The sequence below is a fragment of the Tauraco erythrolophus genome, chromosome 28, assembly GCF_009769465.1.
Source record: "Tauraco erythrolophus isolate bTauEry1 chromosome 28, bTauEry1.pri, whole genome shotgun sequence".
Taxonomy (NCBI): Eukaryota; Metazoa; Chordata; class Aves; order Musophagiformes; family Musophagidae; genus Tauraco; species Tauraco erythrolophus.
The window spans coordinates 4,090,810-4,113,404 of NC_141492.1; the positions used below are offsets into that span (position 1 = coordinate 4,090,810).

General features: G+C 42.6%; 2 protein-coding genes across 5 annotated transcripts in view; one reads left to right on the forward strand and one right to left on the reverse strand.

Annotated features, from left to right (window-relative positions):
• Positions 1-464: 464 nt before the first annotated feature.
• HAUS8 (HAUS augmin like complex subunit 8) lies at positions 465-9,355 on the reverse strand. Of its 4 annotated transcripts, XR_015222896.1 has the most exons (12): positions 9,181-9,250; positions 9,025-9,080; positions 8,124-8,220; positions 7,330-7,443; positions 6,722-6,804; positions 6,015-6,086; positions 5,361-5,519; positions 4,019-4,160; positions 2,895-3,036; positions 1,780-2,137; positions 1,080-1,268; positions 465-575 (listed from the first exon to the last, which is right to left on the reverse strand). XR_015222896.1 is itself a non-coding variant. In XM_086627760.1 (11 exons), exons 1-11 carry the CDS (start codon positions 9,353-9,355, stop codon positions 2,017-2,019), a joined length of 1,080 nt encoding a protein of 359 aa, XP_086483886.1. In that variant the 3' UTR covers positions 1,441-2,016. The 4 variants fall into 4 exon arrangements, 3 of the variants coding, with proteins under 3 accessions (XP_086483886.1, XP_086483887.1, XP_086483885.1); XM_086627760.1 differs by lacking the exons at positions 465-575; positions 1,080-1,268 and adding an exon at positions 9,333-9,355 and having other exon boundaries at positions 1,441-2,137; positions 6,015-6,082; positions 6,718-6,804; positions 9,181-9,251; XM_086627761.1 differs by lacking the exons at positions 465-575; positions 1,080-1,268 and having other exon boundaries at positions 1,441-2,137; positions 6,725-6,804.
• Positions 9,356-10,023: 668 nt separating this feature from the next.
• Positions 10,024-22,595, forward strand: part of MYO9B (myosin IXB) — a 44,409-nt gene continuing 31,837 nt past the window's right edge. Inside the window, exons 1-2 of the mRNA XM_086627822.1 lie at positions 10,024-10,060; positions 20,478-21,371. Coding sequence (XP_086483948.1) covers positions 20,535-21,371 — 837 coding nt within the window. The 5' untranslated portion in view covers positions 10,024-10,060; positions 20,478-20,534. The remainder of the gene's footprint in view (positions 10,061-20,477; positions 21,372-22,595) is intronic.

Below are 22,595 nucleotides of genomic sequence, written 5' to 3' on the forward strand. Positions count from 1 at the left end.
TATATACACACACACAATAGCATCTCAGTGCTAGAAACTCACTTGACTGAAGAGGATGGGTTTAATTTAAAAGCATTTCTTTAAAAAAATTTTTTTTTTTGACCAGCAATGAGGTGCATCATCAAGAAATCCTAGGAAAGACATTCTGACTTGTGTCTGTGCAGAGACAGATTTATCAAGACACTAGAAAACTTGATTTTCATTTCATCCCTCCCCTCTCACATTAAGACAACCTTTCTTAATTTTCTGAGTCTCAAAATGACACACGATAAGTAGGTTAAAGGCTTGAGGACACACACCCTAGCAATTATCCAAGCCTAGGAAAAACAGTTGTTTGACCAGCAGTTCCATTACACAGGAACCTTTCTAACGAGATCTCATCCACCAAACATTAACAGACTACTAATTTGCACCTAACCTATGACTTAATTGCTTAGCAAAGTTCTCCATCCAGTGGCCAACTTCATAGGTGCAGCTCATGTTCCTGACCCAGAGCATGATCCTCCTGCGTGCAGCACCTTTGACTCATGGACTGGATGTCAGCACACACAGGGGAACAATTAGGTGCAGCTCATCTAACACGTTTGAGGAGGAAGAAATAACAGATGAATAACTTAAAATAACTCATTGCCCTCCCACTGGCTCATGGATAAGTTGCTGAAAAAAAACCCGACACTGACAGTACACACAAGGAGGGTCTTCACAGTTTGTTACATATTGACTTCTCATCCAGCGCACTGATCCAGTTACTATAGTTTAATTTACTCCTAATTTTTAAGAAAAGGCAACAAGAATTTAGTTAGACCCCTAGTAATACCAGGAAGAAAGCTTGAATAGAGCTTCAAGGAGTGCAAGGAGAACGCTCCAAGTATTTTTTGAGCAGGTCAAAAAGCTTTATAGACAAAGCTTAAGCCAGAAGCCACTATGCAGACAATACAAAACAGAAATTTTGAAAAACCATCACAGAAAGAGGTTCTACAGGCAAAAAATACAGGATATAGCACATCTTTCAGAGAGTAATGCATTCCATGCATAAAAATGGAAAATATTTCCAATGCCACTCTTTCTCAGGCACTTACTCAGTAGTTAGGTTTGAGGTTTCTCTCCACATTCACAATCTTGCAGCCTCAGCACTTTGGGTGCCAGCAGGTCATGGCTAGTGCCTCTAAGTTCACCACTGCATTTACTGTGTAGCATTAGCCCTGTGTAAGCTCAGATGGAAACAGAAGCTTCTGTAGGAGATCAGTGAAGATATTCAAACATGAAAGCTATTGATATAGCGGTGGGAAATAGTCTTTATTATAAAAAAATAAATAAATAAAAATCCTTAAAGAGAAGGGGTCAGGTTAATACAGAATAATTTATGATTTCGATGATTTGTTTCCAAGACAATTAGGCAACAAGTTACCAAAATTTTTCACTTGTAACAAGTGACCCAGGCTCCTTTTCAAGCATCAGCCTCGTTATTTGCTAATCACGTAGCTTTTCCTCTCAACAAATCCAGAAATAAGGGACAATTAAGAGTTCCTCCAGAAGCTGCTCACTGAGTGACCAATGATCATGCTGTACGTTCCTACAGATCCTTCTGCTGAGATCAGCACACACACAGTACCACATACACAGTTCCACACCTACGTTCCGATACGCTGCCCTCTAAGGAACACTACTTTGAAAAGAGATGCAAATCGATGCACTTGAATCCAGGTGCAAGAAAGTAAAACGAGAAGTTTAAGAACACATGGGTCATATTTGCCAAGAAGAACATTCCTTATAATTTACCTTTCAGTATTGTCAAGGCAGAAGGTGATGAGAAAGGTGTCACAGAAATCCATGTTAAAAAAAGACGCCTCCTTACAGGAGCCCACAGAAGAAAACTCCATTTCTTACACTGTTAAGCATACATGCTGCTGGTTTCATGTTCTGGCAGAACCGAAAATTTGGTCCAGTTATATGTTCATTCAAGACGTATGCTGGCATTGATTTAATACCCACTCGTTAGTAAAATAATAGCCAAACTTAGTCGAAGTACCAGTGTTTCACAACATCTAGTCCATGATTCTCTTCGCATATTCTTTGGTTATGCAGAGAAACTTCTTTACTAACTTCAAACGACAGGTTCTGCACTTGTGTGAAGCTCCTGGAACAAATTAAGGAAGTTACTCTAAATCAGTTACTCTGAAGGATAAGAACTGCCTAACCTCAGAGGCTGCGTGCCTAGGCATTCGCGTCATTCTACCATGCAGCCATCAGAAGAAAAAAAAAAAACCACACATAAAATGTGAATTTTCTTCCCAAAGGCTAGAAATCGGAGGAGAGGAGTGGCAGTCTGCAGGAATGGGAGATGTATGGCTTTACAGTCTATCAATCTTCAAAGATTTTGGTTGTGATCTCTTCTGAGGAAATGAAGGAAGGAAGGGAAATTTATCATGTTCTACCTCTTCCTCATCCTCTCAATGATACTTTGCATTTGTTGACACAATACTCGAGGAAAAAACCTTTTCTGTGCTCCTTGTACCTTCTAAAGCATGATACATTTGTATGGTTATTTCAGACCTAGTGCTTCCCGTTGATGTTTGTCTCCTGGAGTTCTCCACTCCCCTACATATGTGCACTTTACCAGGGCTATTCTTGTCGCTGAAATACTCAGCTGAAGTGTCAGCAAACGGCACACTGAAGTAGTTCACTCAGAACATACACACAGAAAAACCCAAGCATCTTTACTTTGGTTGTAGGTAGAGCAGGGACACAAACACAGATGTCTGCCACGAACAGAACTGAACTCGGTGCTACTACCCCCTCAATTAATCCTTCTCCAACATACGTTCTGGTGAGAGCTATTGGTTTTCCTCTGAATATTTAGCCAACGAGTCTTTTCACCTGATTGTTCTAAGTACCTTTGAAGTTCTTTATCCAGATTCTGAGACACTTCTTTAAGTTCTTTCAGTGCACTACAAGCTTTTGCACTTTCTTCTGAGTAGCTTGGCATAACTTCCATCAGAAGGTCCTGCGTGATAGTTAACTGCTTTTGCAGTTTACCTACAATGAGATGTTAAAAATATTATTCAAAAATGTATGCAAAAGCATCAGTTAATACAAGATTACTTAATAACCGGAGTGACAGGTGAACTAGATGATGGAAAACTACTGTTTGTTCAGCTTTCACAAACACTGAGAAAACTGTGAAAGCCAAATTATTTTTAGCTATTGTGACTAACACCAGCAACACGTCATTAAAATTGCTAATCAAGCTTTCATTTAGAGTATGTGAAAGATTTTTACAAGAAAAAAAAAAGTTTTAAATATCCAGAATTCCCTGGCCAGGTGCATATATTGCTATTGTCGTGCACCCCCAATATGACATTTATCCAGTCCTTTACAAGATTTCTTACAGGAATCTTAGGTTCTTCCATAAACCTTTTCCATTTGTTTTAAAGTGTAAGCGAGATTATTACAAACGGTTTAAGAATCTCTTTTCCTGCAGACCAGCAGTTTAAAAATGTAACTTTTTGTCCAGACTTCAACACAAAAGTACTAATTTATTAAACAAAGATTCTCTGATTCAAGACATCACACAATATATTTAAGCTCTAGTCCTACAGGAAACGTGAGCAAGTCTGCCCTCGTGACTTTATCCCTCAAACACAGAAACAAGAAGAGATCACAGTATTTCCACAACTTGCTTACCCATTAGGAACAAGAAAGGAGGAAGAATGCTGTGAATACAGCTCAAAGATACGGAAACTTGCTAAAGAAAGTGGATATGAAGACTGCACTAGCTTAGAAAGTTAATTTTTTTTCCTGCTGCAAGATAAAAAACTCGTTCAAGCTGACTGGTTAAACAGAGGCAAGAATTATTCATAGCAAAACATGTGACTAATGCTGCAGCCCACACAAGCTCTAAGAGCACACAAAATTCTACCAGTGGCCACAGACAGATCTTGTAATAACAACATAAGAATTTTAGCATACCAAAAACCACCATTTCTGTAAGCAAATTCGATGAATCGAATTTTCATACCAAGATACGTTGGCATATCTCCTTCTATGTGAATATCCTTTATGGGTAATTCATGTCTAGTGGTGTCCAGGGAAACTGCAAAGCTTTCATACTGCTCTTTAAACTGCTCACAAACAGGAACAAGGGGAGAAAGTACTTCCATCTGAAAAAGACACACGATGAACCAACGCTTCTTCAAAAGCAGCCATTTTATTATTACAGACCTGGCTCGATACAGAAAAATAATTCATAAAAAAACCCAATTACCACTCTGAAAAGCTTGTTGACAGAGGAATTCAAGAAGTTTGTGGCATGATACTCCTATCATGCCATTTAATAGGTTTTCCTCTGCCACCTCCAAATGCCTAGGTCCATACCTGTTTCCCTGTTACTGCAGCTCAGAGATATTAGCAACATAGCAGGGAAAGTGTTTTATATTTGATAATTTGACTGTCTTTAACAGTATATTCTCCAGAAGATAAGTCTTGTTTATTTTTTGCAATGCATATTTGTTAAAAGCAAAAATGGGACCAGTTTTGGAAATTAATTATTCATAAAGTACTACTTTTTAATTTGACGCAACAGAACTAACAAAATATTGAAAAAGAAGGGAGGGTTTAGCTTCAAAGATTACCTGTTATCAAGAACTTCATTAGAAACTTGCCTTCTTACAACCAGGCCAGAACTATTGCTGTCTAACACACAAAAATCAGACGAATAAAAGAAGAGAAGTTGTTCACTTCTCGCCTAAGGGTGAGCATCTCAGCTCTGGCCCTAACTGCAATGGTGCAACTGCAGAATGGAGGAAAAACAACCAGCAGATTTCTGTTTGATGCATCTTGCCTTTATCTTTTTTATTACTATGTATAAAGATTTTTTACATAAAGAAATTTATACTGTATTAATAAATTCAGTGTATGGTTTCAATTGGAATAGTTCCAAAAGTGAGATTTTTGTGAGATTGTTTATGACTAGGAACAAGTGCAAACTTTTTTTTAATTTTCAAGAATTTCTTTGAAATGACTGATTATTTTTTCACATGGTTTAGGACACTTGCATCTCCTGTGCATTAACTGGAAACTGCTTGGGCAACCCGTGCGTTATTGCTGCCCCTTTGCCTAACAGTTCCAACTTCTCCTTCCTGCCTATCCACAAGGGACAACCAAAAAAAGTGACAAAGGCATCTGCTTGGGTTACTAGAGAGTGCTACACGTCATAACAGGAAGTAGATATTTATTTTGTTTAAGATGCATAAAATTGTACCCCAGCAGGCCACAGAAGCAGAGAAATCTTCTCTGGATAAAGGACTTCATAAGTGAACTTGTTTAAATACAGGAGAAGCATAAATTGTAACCAAGCCTACCTGTTTGTCTAACGCATCGTCAAGTCTCTGCTCGCTCTCTCCAAGTAGAACTTCACGCTTCAACTCAGAGAGCTTCTCCTGCTGTCTCTCCTTTTCTTCACACAACATTAGCAAGTTTTTTTCTGCTTTCTTCTCCACCTTGGCAAGATTTTTGCCTGCCTATTACATCCAAAAAATATTCACAACTAAAGCAGTGCTACATCTAAGCAATTTCCATATTCTGAATAAACAAATGTGAACCTCAGACCAGGTCAGAGAGCTTCAATTAATGAGTCTGAGACGTCATGCAATAAGCACAGTACATTATGGTCAAAACCCCCCTCCATCTTCTTCCTCCACCCCCGCTAATATTTTTTGCAAAGGAAAAATATACATATATAGCACTGAGCGAACACAGAACAAAGTCACTGCTACAACCTTGAACTCCAAACACTCACTTATGGTTTTCCCAAAGCAGGAGGAGCCAGCCCCAGCTTAATAAACTGGCACTCAATATAAGAGAGTTTCTGAAGCAAGTAACGTAGTTTTACAACGAAACACACATAATGTCACAAAAAAATCTAGCTTTTAAGGATCAGAAAGCATAGAAAAGAAATGAAATAATTCCTCAGTATCAAGTTCTTCTACCTCAAACACCAAATACTTCACTCTCACCTTTACTCTTAGGTAAGTTAAAAGCAGCGTCTGAGATTCCAGCTCTTCCATCAGAGAATCAGAATCATCTTTCTTCAGAAAAGAAAAGAAGATACTACATCAATTTTGGTATTTAAACAATTATTTTTCCAATGTTCAAATAAATTACTGAAAGCCCAATTTGTGCCCAGAATCATCATCATCAACAACAGTCAGCTCAATGAAAAAGTCTAGGTTTTTAAACAACATGTTAATTAAATTTACCTCTTTATTCTTTGTTCCCCCACTTTTTATAAAATTTTCAGCAGATTTTCTTAATACTAGTAGAGACCTTAAAGTTTCAGTGTTATGTTGAATGAGATCCCTAAGGCATTTCGAACTAGGTTGAATCAATGTTAGTTTTCTGAGCAAGAATGTCAGAAAATATTTAAAAATAACGTGATATAACTAAAAAGCATGGAGGGGAATACAAAAAGGATTTACTGGAAGAGATGCTACAACTCTTTACCACAAGAAATGGCAGCAAAGCTTCGGTCAGCACTGAGACATCTGATAAACCAAACCAACACTGCTAGCAGTAGAACAGACTTATCCTCTGACTTCTGCCAGAAGGCTTTAGATCATCCCAGCACCTCAAAGTTGTTATCAAGATTAAAGATAAACAGAAAATCTTCATTTCACAGATTTGAAAATAAATAAGCTTAACAAACGAAACCAGTGCGACTCACCACTTCTTGGGTATTTCCAGCTGTCTTTGAACTTTCTTCGGAAGCAGATTTTGAAGGAGGAATCTTTTTGCGGACAGTTTGATCTGTATCACAACAGAAAAGTTATTGTTGTCTTCTACCAAAGTATACAGGGTGGGTCAACGTACCGTCACAGTCTTCAAAGGTAAAGATAATTCCAAAATTATTACATGCATCAGTGAAGAAGACTCGTGCTCTATTTCTGGCTCTGATGATACTCACGAGAAGACAGGGATCACATGAGCATTTAGCTTTAAGTGACAGTTACAGATAGATGTGATACAATTTTCAGAAGGGCTGATAGTTTACCACCCATCTGTTATAGCAACAAAGACTTGAGGGTGCTTTGTTCTTTAATATTGGATCTGAAACAAAAAGAACAGAGCACCCAAAAGATACTAAAAATCGAGAGATTAATTTAAATCCTGAAGGTCTCATTACCTCTGCTTAAAGACGTTTGAAATAACATTCATCTTATTTAACAAAATCCTTTTGCATATATAGTAGAACAAAAGGGTTACTTATCATCAAGTTATAATATATACATTAAAAATAATAAGCCAAGAAATTGAGCATAAGTGGAAGCTTACCAGTAATAGCTGAAACATCAAGGTCCGGACGAGGAACTTTATCTTCATCTAATAAAGTGGACTGCAGGACACCTTTCTCAAAACTACTCTGATTTAATGAGCTAGAGACAACATCTGTAGAAAAAAGCTGTTATCAAACTAAAATAATTAGAAGAGATTCTGCATGAGTTCACTGTTATATATGCTTTCACTAGTATGTGGCAATCTTATGCAAACTTTTAGGCATTTACTTTATATACACCATTTGTACACTCCCTAACTTACCTAGAGATAAGGTAGTTCAGAACGTTATCCTCTTAAACGTTTCACGGTTCACCAACCACACTCAGATGTTATTTCCTCAGGATTTTCAAGGCAAGTTAAGGTCTTACCAGAAAACTCTTTTGCAATTCTTGCAAAAGAAATAAAAATGGACTGTTTCGCCAACAGGGATTTTCAGTCATTTACATTGTGTTTATTAAAAAGATTTCATAAAAAAAGCAGGGCAAGAATGAGGGCATAGTAAAAGAGCAGTTCAAAGCCTTGTGCAGAAAGCAAGAGACATGCTTATTTTAGACAACCCAATTTCAGATTAGTTTTCTATCAGAATGTCTAGACAAGAGTTTAACACCCTTGAGTTTACACCTCTTAATCTCACATCGAGTTTCTTAATTCCCCTTGCATACAGATAACAAATAGTAGCGCTGTAAGTAGTATAAAATATCACCTCTTAACAACATTTTAGAGCTGTTAAAAGTTCGCAGGTTGGAAATACAAATTCAGAAGAGTAGCTTTTAAACTTTGGTAAAACCTACCAGCAGAAGCTTCACATCTCTGAGGAAGAGCTGATGTTGGTTTAGTTGCAGAAGATGGTTTAGCAGTAGAGGCTACAAAGGAACTTGCTGAAGCATCCTGACAATCAAGAAACAGGAAAAAAAAAACAACACATAAACAGTAATTGTGATCAGCAATATATCTTACCTCCAAACTGAACGCTGACAATAAACAACTACAATCCTAGGGCGTCTTGTCTCGGTGCTTTGCAAGTCACCTGAGTACAGTCTCGAGTTACCATCCCAGTCTGCACCTAGTACTACACCACGACTCCCTCCCCACCCTGGCAGGGCCATTTTTCGCTTCGGTCTTGGTGCTACACGTCCGAGCCACCCCTCAGATATCTGGAGGGGTGGCTCAGACATTCTGGAGCGGGTCCAAAGGAGGCCACGAAAACGATTCGAGGGCTGGAGCACCTCTCCTATGAAGACAGGCTGAGGGAGTTGGGGCTGTTCAGCCTGGAGAAGAGAAGGCTCCGGGGTGATCTTATCGCAGCCTTCCAGTACTTAAAGGGGCTACAGGAAAGCTGGAGAGGGACTTTTTCCAAGGGTGTGTAGTGATAGGACATGGGGCAATGGCTTTAAACTGAAAGAGGAGAGACTTCGATTAGATCTAAGGAAGAAATTTTTCACTCAGAGGCTGGTGAGGCACTGGCACAGGTTGCCCAGAGAAGTTGTGGCTGCCCCATCCCTGGCAGTGTTCAAGGCCAGGTTGGATGAAGTTTTGGGCAACCTGGTGTACTTGAGGGTTTCCCTGCCCATAGCAGGGGGGTGGAAACTGGATGATCTTTGAGGTCCCTTCCAACCCAAACCGTTCCGTGACTCTGTGATTTCTCTCCTTTGCTGAGCGGCCCCCGAGCCCAGCAGCAAGGCGCCCACGTACCTTCTTCGCGCCTTTCTGACTGTACTGCAGGTAGCGAGACGGCACGATTCTTCCTCCTGAAGGAGAGAAGAGAGCTCAGCCGGGCCCGCCGCCACCTCCCGCCCCAGCGACCCGCCGCGCCCCAGCCGGGCGGGCGGCCCTTCTCCCCGCGGCCACCTTTCCGCCTATTCTTCGGCGCTTCTCCGGGCGCCGCCGTGCCGCTGGAGTCGCTCGCCAGCGCGGACATCCTGCAAAGACAGAGCGGGGCATGACGCCGGCAGCAGACGCGGAGCGAGCAGGCGGCCGGCAACACGCCCTGCCCGCCTTACCCGCCCGCCGCCTCAGCCGCCATCCCGTTCGAACCGCCGCGCAGGCGCAGCCCCGCCCCGCGCGCCGGGGAGGCGGCTCCAGCGCGCCCCCCAGCGGCGCGGAGGGCCGAAACGAGGAGTCGCCGCCGGTCCGAGCGGACGTTCACCGCGGGGCACGGCCCGGGAGGTGCCTCCCGGCCAGGCCGCGCCTGCAGCCGGCTGCTGCCCTTCCCTCAGCACCTGGTGAACGCGAGAAACGAGGGGCTGACAGCGCCTGCAGCATGACTGACCCCGAACGCTGCTCATTCTCCGGGCTTTCGGTGGGAGGTGGCCGCTCTCTGCGGCTTCAGGTGGCGGCCCTCGCCAGCGCCGTGCTCAGGCTGTGCTGCGCTGCCCCGGGGCTCTGACAGACCGCCGGGGGAAGGCGGGGAGCACCAGCGCCGCCCCGGCAGCAGGAGCCCTCGCAGCGCCGGGAGGTTCTCTCACAGCACTGGCGTTCTTCGGCTTTGACAGGAACGCGCTCGCTCCCGCTTCCCGCCCCGGGGCCCTGCGCCCGTTCCCGAGCTGCGTCAGGCGCCGAACCGACCCCCGGCGCCGCTTCGCGCCTCCCGCCCCGCCCCGCGGGGCGCATGCGCAGTGCGCGCGCCGCGCTAATGGGCGTCGCCCTGCCCTCCCCCTACCCGGAAGTGGCGAGCGGGGCCTGTGGCGGGCGGCGGTGCTGGTCGCCAGCGCTTCACCCACCGGCTGAGGTAAGCGGCGGCGGAGCGCGGTCCCGCGCTCCCGAGGGGTGCCCGCTCTCTGTTCTTTCTCCCTTTCCTTCTCTCCGGGCGGCTGAGCTCTGTGGTGGCGGCGCCTCGGAGGGACCGGGTCTCCCCCCGAGCCTGGACGGCGCTGCCCACCGAGCCGCGGGGCCGGTGTGGCGGGGCGCGGCGGAGCGGGGCGTTCTCTCTGTGAGCGGAGGCGGGGGGAGGCTGGCGGGTGGGAGCAGTGGGGCCGCGCCGCTTCCCGCAGCATCCTGGCGGCCGGGAGCCGTTCCCCGGGATCGCCCCTCGGGGCGGTGCGCTCGTCGGGGCCGGGAGGAGGCTGCGGGGCGCCGGGCGGCTGCTCGGGCTCCTAACGGGCCGGGTGGCGGGTGTGCTGCTGCCGGTTCGTTCTGCAGATGTGCCCGGAGAGCTGGACGTGCCCTGAGGGGAGGGACGCGCCTCCCGGCTCTCGGGCGGTGCGCGGGGGAAGGTCGGGGCACGACGTGAAATTCCATCTCCCGCTCCCCGCGCTTGCAGCCACGCAGCTTTCTGCTCTTTCGCATGATGGCTCTGATTCCTGGCACGAACGGCCGGTAAACTTTCACACGAACATCTCAGCATCTTTCGAATAGTTCGTTAAGGCTCTGTTTATCTCATTTTTGGGCGACTCTTGGCAATATCAGTGCTGCTTCTGTGCCGAGGTCGTGCCTTATCACGATGCCCATCGTTGCTGAATTTGTATGTGCCTCTAGCTGTTTGTATTTTGGTAGCGCTGTGTCTCTTTGGTAAGTTTGAAGATCAGGAAAGTAAAACTTCGGCAAGCTTGGGACAACTTTTTCTAACGTAAAAAAGTAGCAGAGTGCTATCCGGATTCATGACTATCGTGACCATACACGTAACACACAGTAGGTGTCTGTGATCCAAATGTAAGGTAACATTTAGCCTTATTTTCTATTACTCTGTACGTATTTTGGCAAAATTCTTAACCAGCTTTGTTCGCGAGTCCTGTTTGTGCAAAGCGAGAAGTACTTCGGATGCAAACGAGCTCAGTGTTTGATTTCTTCTTCTGAAAACGGGTGGCAGCGTAGCAAAGGGCTGGAGATGATCTCACGCTTCTGGCAAATGCGATTTGCCTTTCAGAGATGTCGTCAGCATCCTCCCGCGTTACTTCTAGAGGTGGGTTGGTATCGGTTTGTCCACCGAGCTGTTTGCAAATAAGAGTTGGTCATGGGTAATTAGAAGCCCTCTGATTTCAGGTCTCTTAGCTGGAATACATGACTGAAGTCCTTGCCCTAAAGTAACAGTGTGAGGTAACCCTGCATTCCGGTTTAGTGTGTTGGTGTCGCACCCTGCAAGTTTTAGGAAGCCTTTGGTGTCTTTAACTGGGAATCTTGGCAGGAAGAAACTCGTTTAATTAGGGGAAGCAGTATGGGGAACTTCCAGTGCTTATGTGTGTTCATATTAGCTTCAAGGCTCCTTGGGGCTCTTTTTAGAAAAGAGTTAATCTTGGGATTTTTTTTGTCTTTGAACTAACAATGAGATTCTTTACCTGCTCTGCATTTGAAGTCTGGTAACATCATCTCTCCTTTTCAGGGTGATGCATCCAAGGCCATTTTCTTAATCATTAGTGTTTACTTATTAGCATAAAACTCAGGAGCTACTGCAGTAATGCGATGGAACTGCTTTTGTAGAGCTGTACAATTTGGGTTGTTTGGGATTTCTTTGGTTTTTGTTTTTTTTTTTTGTCACCAGGCTTGAACGTTTGTCTCAACAAAAAGCTTTTTCAGTAGTTGAATGTTGTAGTTTCTGCAGTGATGGGGCAGCTGTCTGTGCAAATGGATAGTCTAATCAGAGTGGGAAGACTCTTAGGTTTGTGTTTTTCTGTGAAACCTGATATGCTTATAGAACTGAATAATTTAGCAAGAATAAATGCAGCTGATGAAAAATTGGAATGAGGTTCACCTAGAAAGCAATGCTTTGTGCAGACAGTTTTCTGACAAACAATGATTCAAACGTTAGACCTCTTGAATAATCCTGTGTATGAATAACTGTTTGACTCACACGCACGTCGTTTGGTACTGCTTAGGCTAAATATGGCCTTTCCTTAGCTAGGTGGTCAAATGCTGTGATTCGTGTATCTTAGACATTTGAGGAGGAAAAATTCCGAAAAGATGCAACCATGTTAGCTGTCGCAAGAGTCAAGGAAAAGAGTGAAAAAGTATGATTCCACAAAAAGTTTGTGGTTCAGTACTTTTTTTGTGAGTTTGAAGGCTGAAGGTGTTTATTAATCTCCTTTCTAAGAAACAAGACCTACTTATTTTAATATCAAGGAGAAGTAAAGCCTGAGATGCGATAAGGATTTATTTTCTCAATAGATGACTATTTTAATAGATTATCTGCTTTCTGAAAGAGCTACGAGTGTCTTTATTTCAGAAAATGAGAACGCAGGGGATTTGCCCCTGGTAGATCATGTTTTCTTGATGTATCAAGTGACTTAAGTGTGGTTTGTAGAGCTGTTTTTATCTAGGCTCTATTGTGTTGTTTGTATCTGATTACCAAATGAAACTCAATGCAGATCCTAGAAAAATTTGCTCTTCCTTTAAAGGCAATGTTTAACATAAAAATTATTTTTCAAGGTATTTTTGACATATGTATGTTCTGTTGATGAGCCCCCTTGCTGTTTTTCTTCTAATTCACACAAAGTTCAGCCTAAAGTTTCTTAAGAAAACTTCTTATCAGTGTAAACGCAGCATTAGACCAGTGAGATTTTTACTTCCACTGTTGACAGCTGGAATGCTAATAAGGATCAAATTAAAAAAACTACAAAAGGTGGTAGAATAGTCTCCCAGATTCTCTTGGCTTATGCTCTGTGCCACGACCGCTCAGTTTTTCGGCCTTCATTCCTTGTTTTTTCAACAGGGCCACGTTTTCATTGCCTTCGAATCATACTCAGGCGTACATCTGTAACTCTGATGTCACACTTTTTGTAAGGTAATAACATGTTGTAGACCTTTAACGTCACTGTGAGCCTGATAAGGGATCCTTGTCTGGAGGTTAAATTGTGCATCTGAGTCACCCAGAGGAAGTAGAGGTCTGCATCTGAGGTGGTTTGAGGGCGTAGATTGGGATCAGGGTCTCAGGGAGTAGAGAGAAGGTAACTGGGAAGGAAGTGTCTGTAATAAAGGTAATTTCTCTGACTTTTTCCTGTATTACGCTGCGTGACTGGCGTTGCAGTCCAGCTTCTCCTTTGTTAGGCAGTCTGTGGCAGTAACTTCTCTGGCAGAGCTGATTACAAAGAGGAGTAACAAATATGTTGTAAATGTGCGTGCTTCGTTCAGAGCTGCTCCTTTTGGAGCAGAAAAAGCCAAGAGCTTTTAGTTAAAAAAACCCCAGGAGTCTAAAGTTGTTTAGTCCAGCAGAATTTTTTATGACCAAGACAAGTACTGGAGCGTTACTAGAATGCTAAGCAATTTGCAGGTGATCTACAGTTGTCTGGAATACTGGAAAAAAAATTAAAATTAATTATGCTCGACTAACCTTACCTGGAGGTAAGACAAGGGCTGAGGCCTTTGCCTTGCCTGTATTGCACAGCTAATTGTGGAAACTTTAAGGTGTCTCTGAGCCTATCTTACTGGAAACTCCTTGCTTTGGAAACCAAGGATAAGTAATAGCTGAATGTTTTTGAAATTCCTGAATGTTTTCAGTTTGATCAGACAGAGGGATCTCTTTTGGGGATGGCCGTTGACGATTCTGGTATTCAAGAATATTACAAGTCAAGTACTTGTGACATGTTTCTACTTTTGTGTTGAAAATTACTTGCCGAACAATGGGAGAAGCTTGAATTTTTCAGTTTGAGGAATGCAGCACTGGAAACGTACATGAAAACGTGAAGAACTGCAATATTATAAAGTTCATCCTCAACAATTTTGCTGTAATAGTAGCTTTCCCTTTTTAGCTTCACTGTGATTCATTGACTAAAAATGTGGCTTCAAATTATGGCCTTATTTAAACTAAACAGATACCCTGCGCTGTTTGGGGTGAAGTTCTAGAATTTTACTGCATTATTAAGTGGACAATGTTGGCTTTTATACCTATTAAAAATTAATTAGCTTAATGGACACTTGAAAACACTTAGAAAATACCATCAAAATTATCATATAGAATCGGAATTTTTGGGTTTCTATTTCTATTAACATTATCTGAGCGAAAAATAAAATCACAGATTGATAAATTATGTAGCCTACTGCATTTGTTCTGCAAAGTATTGAAGCAGTTGCCTGAAATGTTGCCCTGCTCAGTGATTTACGTGGCAAGTATAAGCCATCCTTCACTGATGGACTAAGTAGTACAGCCCCGTGTTCACTTGGATCATTGTTTGGTAAAACCAGTGGGTTTTGGTTTTTTTATAAGCAAATGAAAGTACTAATTGATAGGTAATATCAAAATAAATATGGCATTAGACTGTTGTATTATATGGTTGTTGTGTTAGTGCTGTTAACAAGTGCACTGTTTGCAGAACTTGCAAAGGATGGAGTAGGGGAAAGTAACAAAATCCTGAAAGGATATTTTAGGTTGATTAGACTTGCTTCCGTTTCTCTAGACCTGTTGGAATTATCCTTCTGCGATAGTTGGGTGAAGGTGGCCTGTAACTGGTACCTCACACTTAAATTTGTCCAGCACTATTCCAGGTTTACTTCTCTTCAATCTCACTTGAAGTAAGTACCATTAAATGATGTATGTTTTATTGGCACAAAACCTCACCGGGGTGCAAATCATGGACCACTGTGTCCTTTAACGCACTAATCCCTGCAGCTGTTACCCCACTTATGCCCACAGAACTAATACAGTGTCATGTTTCGAATAAAAAGTTAGAATCAGAAGCTTAGCTTGTCAAACTTTTTTGTCTTGCCTACTCTGTTTGCATCTGTAAAACAGGAGTAAGAGGAACAATGATGCTTTTCTGTGTTTTGTAGATGCTAATGACTGTACTTGGTAAATTTTAAGTGCTGCCAAGATGTATACTTGTGCTCCAAAAGGCTTGTGAGAAGTAAAATGTTTTAAGGAAAACAGGAAGGAGTCTGAATGCGAAGTCTAAAATTAGTTGATGTGCACCTAGTGCCAGCTTCTGCCTCCCACTTACTAAATTCTTTAACACACAGCTTTTTCCCATGCATTGGAAAAGAGCTTCTTATAAGGAAGGGTATGGAAAGAAATGGAGGTACCTTAGCAGAATTTCTCTCTACAGAAAGAACTCAACTTTTAACCACTGTTAGTTGAAAACTGCTGTTTTCCTGAGTTTGCTGGTTTGCATGCTGACCAGTATGGTTTCGTTATTACCTTCTACTCTGGTATTTCTCCTTTTTCTTCCAGTACTCTCTGCACCTGAATTCAGGCTTGTGCTTCCTTGATGAGCCAAATTATGTTGATTTCAGTTGCTTCAATTTTCTATATAATTAGAGATCATAAAATTGGAAAGAATCATTGTAATCATATTTTCAGACCGCTCTTGACATAAATGAGAGGGTGGTACCTAATTAACTTTTCTGATTAAGAAGTACATCTGTAACTGGGGACTGGCTGATTTTCTGGAAAGAACTTTAGCAATCAGGCCTCATTAGTTAAGTTTTTGCAGTGTAGGGGAGCCGACATGGTGACGTTTGTGCCTTATGTTCGCCTGAGTTTGTCTGGCTTTGAATTTCAGCCGCTGCCTTGTGTTACAGCTTCGTCCTCCAGACTGGTGATTGTTACCAAACTCTAGTTCCCCATGCAAGGACTTAAACTGCTATCAGTCTGCTCCGTGTGTTGCTCATAGACAAAGCTTCTAGAGTATTTTGCTGTAAGGGGGCGTTTTCTAACAGATTTGTTGTTGCTGTTCTTATCTCGACTTCTGAACTGAATTTCAGATATATTCCAGATGCAGGATTGGTCACATACCTTCTGAGTACAAGGGTAATATGGCTGCATAACTAAATACTCATTTAATGTTTATCTGGCAATTACCTTGTGTCGTGTGTGTGATGTTCTGTTAGAATACCATCTTTAATTGATTAGTTGCTATGGATTTCTAGCCTGTTTCAGGATAGCTCCTGTTCCATCCCTCTGGTATGGATTGTTTCTTGTGTAACTTTCATAGAATCATAGAATGGTTAGGGCTGGAAGGGACCTTCAAAGGTCATCTAGTCCAACCCCCCTGCAAGGAACAGGGATATCTCCTACTAGATCAGGTTGCTCAGGGCCTTGTCCAACCTGGCCTTGAACGTCTCCAGGGATGGAGCATCCACCACCTCTCTGGGCAACCTGTTCCAGTGTTCTACCACTCTCATAGTAAAAAATTTTTTCCTAATATCCAACCTGAACCTACCTCCCTCTATTTTAAAACCATTACCCCTTGTCCTATCATAACTGGCCCTCCTGAACAGCCTCTCCCCATCTTTCCTGTAGGCCCCCTTGAGGTACTGGAAGACCGCTATAAGGTCACCCCGGAGCCTCCTCTTCTCCAGGCTGAACAGCCCCAACTCTTTCAGCCTGTCCTCATAGGAAAGGTGCTCCAGCCCTCTTATCATCTTCGTGGCCCTCCTCTGGACCCTCTCCAACTGGTCCATGTCCTTCTTATGTTGGGGGCTCCAGAACTGGATGCAGTACTCCAAGTGAGGTCTCACAAGGGCAGAGTAGAGGGGGAGAATCACCTCCCTCGACCTGCTGGCCACACTCCTCTTGATGCAGCCCAGGACGCGGTTGGCCTTCTGGGCCGCAAGAGCACATTGCCGGCTCATATTGAGCTTCTCGTCCACCAGTACTCCCAAGTCCTTCTCCTCAGGGCTGCTCTCGATCCAATCACCACCCAGTCTGTATTTATGCCTGGGATTGCCACGACCCAGATGTAGGACCTTGCATTTGGCCTGGTTAAACTTCATGAGGTTGGTACGGGCCCACCTCTCCAGCCTGTCAAGGTCCCTCTGGATGGCATCCCTCCCTTCCAGCGTGTCGACGGCACCACACACCACTTTGAAGTTATATATCTATAAACTCGTTCAGCATTTGTTTTCTTGCTGCTGTACTACTGAACTGTATCATTGATCTAGTTTTTTGATTACTTGCTGCCTTTGCAATCCCTCTATGATACATTCTTTATCAAGAATTCTCTTCTTTCTTTTAGAGCAGTCACGAAAATGTTTACTTTGATGCCAGGAGTCCAACTTCGCTCAAATCTAATCCTCCAGTTGCTTGTCCTTAGTTGAATACTGGAATTCATTAGGTAACCAGCTTATAATCAGTGTACACACTTCTGCTTTTATGTTCTCATCTGTGGCTTGAAATATTGTTTAGTGTGAAGTCAGAGGCCTGTCTCTTTTAGAGCTGTATTATCATAAAATAAATTTGATATCCTTTCTAAGAAAATCACGAGTAGTTGGAGACCAGCAGGTTTTTCTCAAACCTCAGTTTGTAAAGGCTGCATAGTCTCATTCTGATTCTTGGATAGAAGAATTTAAGCATCATGTTATTTCTTCTGAGACTGATGTAGTGTGTTTTCAGGTAAATCAATGGTAGCTAACAAAAGCAGAATTGGTTAAAAGGAATTAACAGTAATTGGTGTTACTCTTCCTTAAGTGACTTTTAGAATTTAATTTTTTTTTTCTTCTTAAAGCCTCATAATCAGTATTAAATGATTCAAAATAACATCTGTTTTAAGTTGTTGAGCAAAGGAGCAGTCTTAAAGCTCAATTCTGTTGAAAGCAAGCAGGTAGTGTTTGGATTTCATATCTGGCTAAAATGGGGCAGCATCATGCTGACTGTCTTTCTGTTTCCTGCTGATGTGACTGTATATTGAAATCACGTTTCAGCAAGTTCTTTCTACTGTAGATTGTTTTTCAAATTATTCCTATAAAGTGATAGATGACTACTTGAACTTCCATCAAGTTTTATGATGACTGGATAGTTTAGAAATCTGTATGTAGCAGAACACATCAAGGTTGAGGTCTGCATGTTGCTTTGTCAGAAATGTGTTGTCTTCAGGATGAGAGGTCTTTGTCTTTCTAGTTTTTCAGTCATACACACCTGAGCAGACACTACCAGCCATCACATTGCTGCTTACTGTAATTGGCCCGGTGTTTTCACTGGTAGCACAGAGGCCATCTGGGTTCCAGTGTCCTCTTTGGAAAGTGAGATATGGGAGTCTTGAGCAATGTGCCAGATAGATCTTGGTAGCTGACATGAGATGAGGTTAGGAAATGTATATGAGCAAAGTCAGAGGTCAGCAGCTAGGCTCAGCTCTTCTGTGTGGCCAAAAAGTTGGTGCCACGTTTCTTAGGGTGTTCTTTTGGCGAAAATTCTTGCTGAGGGGACTTCCTCTGTCATACCAGGCTGTGTGTCTGAAACTAGGGCTGGGAAGAAAAAAGGAAGTCTGCATCAGACTGTCTCACTTGAGCTGGCTAGCTAACTTGGGAGGAAAATGGTCACTGTTTTTTTCTGTCTGTGCTCCAGATTCATCTTCCCCGTGAGCAGTAGTCTGCTGTAGATTCTGCTGTATGTTAAGGTGTTTGAGCTTCTACGGGTTAAGACTGCTTTACACTTGCATAATTACTTCAAAGGTGCTTCAGATTTATTAGCCACTGGTCAGTGATAATTACAGGAAATCAGGAGGGGACTTTGAGCTCACTGGTCCATCCTTCTGTATGACCAAGTTCTTGCAATAAGCTCTCCTTAATGAACGAAGAATGAAATTTAACAAGGCAAAAAAATGTTCTTGGAGGCATCATACAGCTTGACCAGAGATGTGCTGTGGTTTGTCTTGCTGTCTGTTGCTTGCTCAGCCTTCCTTTTGATGAGTAGCCACTAAAAATCATCCAGCTTGCATAACGTCTTCTGTAAGCTTACTTTTCAGAGTTCCCTTCTCTACTCTGAGGCCGTTCATGAGGCAGAACTATGTCATATGTTTCTGTGAAGTGATTCATTACTTGCAGTGGAAGTGGCAGCTAAACGCTTCCAACTCCACTGATTTTAATTTGAAATGATTGCTCTCTGTGGCCTGATGCAAGTTCCTGTGCAGTTGTTTAGTGGCAAAAAGCAACTTCATTGGCATTTCTCTGCCTCTTTTTTAAAAATTGTATTCAGCATGTAAGTGTGTCGTTAGAACACTTTGTTCTTGAAACAAAAATTGAACTAATATTCTGGGTATGGAGTTTTACAGACTGTTAAAATAAAGGGGATGCTTTGTTATCCTTTTACTCCCCGTTGATAAACTGTTGAACTAGAGCAATGTAAGTGAACTTAGTCCTGGTGATCTGGGTGTACCGATTTGCAGCTGAGAAAAAATCACCAGCAAAGGCACACAGTGTTACTAAGTCCAGAGCTTTTAACTTGGCAGTGAGGAGGAGATTAACTTCTGTGAGGTTGCTGTTAGGTTGAAGTTGGATTGCTGGCCTGCATCAAGGATGAAAGGAGGAAAAAGCAACCAGAATGATTTTTAGAGACTCAAGCATGAGTTTCCTGAAACCAAGTGAGGAAGGAGTTGATGGGATAGGTATAAGGGCTCATGAATGAAGTGGGTTATTTGGGATCTCGTTAGCCAAACTGAAAGGTGCAATAAGGCTAATTTTACTTTGTTGCCTAAAACGGAAGAAGCACGTCAAACCTTCCTGTAGCAAGGATGTGGTTCGCTCAAGTGAAATTAGCAATCTCTTGTCTGGGTAAACTATGCATGTTCAAGAACTCACTACGGCGTGCAGGGTTACAAGGAGTTGACAGCAGTATTTGCACTCATCAGCTACAGGCACTGTTTCCTTAAAGCTGAGTGAGGGTAAGTATTGTGCCTGTCGTGAAAAGAGGTCTGCTGGGGGGAAATGAAAAAAAAAAAAGGTGTGGATCTTGATGTCAGAGCTGTCTTCCTCCTTGCAGCTATGCACTGCTCCTTCTGCGGTTTCATGGCTGCTCCAAACCCACTGCAGGTGTAAGGGATCAAACCCTGCTTCTACCTGGAGCTGTTGGTGCAGCTTTCCGGGAGGGTTATGTGGGAGGATGAATAGATGTTTGTGTAGCCATACAGTGAACCGGGTCAGGGAAACTTTCTGGGTTAAAACTAACCTGGGGAAGCAAGGAAGTTTTAGTTTGGATGTTTATCCCAGTTTGGTTTGCTTTATGGCTGTGTGAATGCTTGTGCTTCCGTAACAGGGAGGAGGGGATGGCACAGGAATAAAAGGAAAAGTGAAAAGAGGATGGATATTGTGACAGCTATCCACTCGATGGGATAGGCTAAACAGACTGTTTGAAATAATATTGCTGGTGTGCATAAATAGTGCATTTGTTCTTTAATAATTTGACTGTTTATTAACTGTATTCTCATCCTTCAGAAAAGAACACCTTACCCTAACACCTTCTGCACACACTTTTTTAACACTTGATTTTTTTTCTTTTTCTTTTTTTTCAGACGATGGGCACTGCGTATTAAGCAGAGGCGGAAGACTGAAGCCCATTTGGGGGCAGAATGAGTTTAAAAGATGCTGACAGTGCAGTTTGCCAGACAAAGGCAGCCTATAATCTTCATATTTACCCCCAACTCTCAACAGAAAGTGCTCCCTGCTGTAAAGTGACAGCAACCAAGGACAGCACATCTTCAGATGTCATCAAGGACGTGATTAGTATCTTAAACTTGGATGTCTCGAAACATTATGTGCTTGTGGAGGTGAAAGAATCAGGTGGTGAAGAATGGGTACTTGATATAAATGATTCTCCTGTCCACAGGGTTTTGCTTTGGCCTCGTCGTGCTCAGGATGAGCATCCGCAGAAGGACGGGTACTACTTCCTTTTACAAGAAAGGAACACTGATGGGACCATCAAATATGTCCAGATGCAATTGCTTTCCAAGGAGACAGATGCTCGGCGGTTGGTTGAGAGGGGTTTTCTTCCGTGGCATCAGGAGGACTTCGACGACTTGTGCAATCTCCCCAACTTAACAGAGACAACGCTCCTAGAGAATCTCAAACACCGCTTTCTAAAGCACAAAATTTATACTTACGCAGGAAGTATTCTGATTGCAATTAACCCCTTCAAGTTCCTGCCCATTTATAATCCGAAATATGTCAAGATGTATGAGAATCATCAGCTTGGGAAGCTGGAGCCTCATATTTTTGCCATTGCCGATGTGGCTTATCACACGATGCTTAAGAAGCATGTTAATCAGTGCATAGTTATATCAGGTGAAAGTGGGTCTGGGAAAACTCAAAGCACAAACTTCTTAATTCACTGCCTCACGGCACTGAGCCAGAAAGGGTACGCAAGTGGTGTGGAGAGAACTATTCTAGGAGCTGGACCAGTCCTGGAGGTAAGTTTATGCTAAAATTGCCTTCTGTGGAAATTGTTTCTTGAGAACTTCGAATAACTGCTGTCGAATGCCACTTTTGAGTCACCTGCTTGGTTTAGGCTTTAAATACCACTGGACTGCATTGATGTTTGGTGGCATTGCTGCACTGCTTCTAATTGATTTTCCTTAATTCATCCTTCCATTCAGTTGACTTCCTGTTCCTTTTAATTTATATCTGGCTGAACTTTCTGCCACGAAACACTAATATTCTGGGACAGAGGTTACCTGTGTTTTCCATCTTAAAGTCTTGATGGCATTTGAATCGAATCGTAAGTAAATGTTTTGATAAAAAGATTGTTCCACTGAAACATTAACTGCTGAGTGTAATCGTGCCTTTGTGTGTAAGCATGTCCTGCAGTGTTTTTATGAACTCACTTTTTGAGCGAGTTATTTCCTTTCTACAATTGTTTGTTTTAAAGAGAGCAACATTGTTAGTTGGGGAGCAAGGGTGAGCTGGTTTCGGCTTTTAATTGCTACAACATTTCTAACAGAAAGCAAAACTAAACATGTGAGCAGGGCTGCAGCTCCCCTTGCAGTAGGTAATGTCAGGACAAACTTAAACTGGTCTTTTAAACTTCGGCCTCTGCCTTTTACTCTGCCATCTGAAAATAAAACTGAAAGCTTGGGTGGATATAATGGTCACCCATAAAAAAATCTTCAACAAGGAGCTTGAACGCGGCCGTTGTAATTTTTTTGTTTAAATATTCTCAAATGTAACAATGCTTTCATAAAAAAAGTATAAGTTTCTTTTAAGCGTGTGAAAAAGCAATGAAGTTGAACTTTCAAATGTGTTACATTTATAAATGTGATTTGAAAGCTTTTCTGTAAAGAACAAGGAATACGTGCAAGTTCTTTCTTGCCTTGCTTTCTGCTGCTTGAAAGAAGAAGTAAAATTGTCTGAGGTTTGTTGGTTGCTGGAGTTCAAGCTTGCAGTTCTAAACAGAAAACAGGAAGGGGTCACTGTGGAAAGCACTGTTTGATCAGCTGATCTTTCTGCCTTTGATAAAATTAACTGTTTCGGATCCTGGTCTACCAGACATGATACAGCTGTGTCAAACCAGGTAGAGATGTAAAATCTTCTGTTGCGGTTTGTGCATTGAGTGAGAACTGCACGTATCCCTAGATTCAAAATTAAAATTACTGACTTTGCTGGAGGCACAGGTGGATGTCGTGTGTATCTGGGAA

What these genes read in the sequence shown, in the direction of transcription:
- HAUS8 (XM_086627760.1), bottom strand. Translation starts at nt 9,355, where the DNA reads ATGGCGGCTGAGGCGGCGGGCGG. An exon ending in AAATACCCAAGAAGTGGTGA is followed by an intron (nt 6,083 to 6,717) that starts GTCGCACTGGTT and finishes TTCTGAAGAAAG; the next exon opens with ATGATTCTGATTCTCTGATG. An exon ending in AGATATGCCAACGTATCTTG is followed by an intron (nt 3,037 to 4,018) that starts GTATGAAAATTC and finishes ATCTCATTGTAG; the next exon opens with GTAAACTGCAAAAGCAGTTA.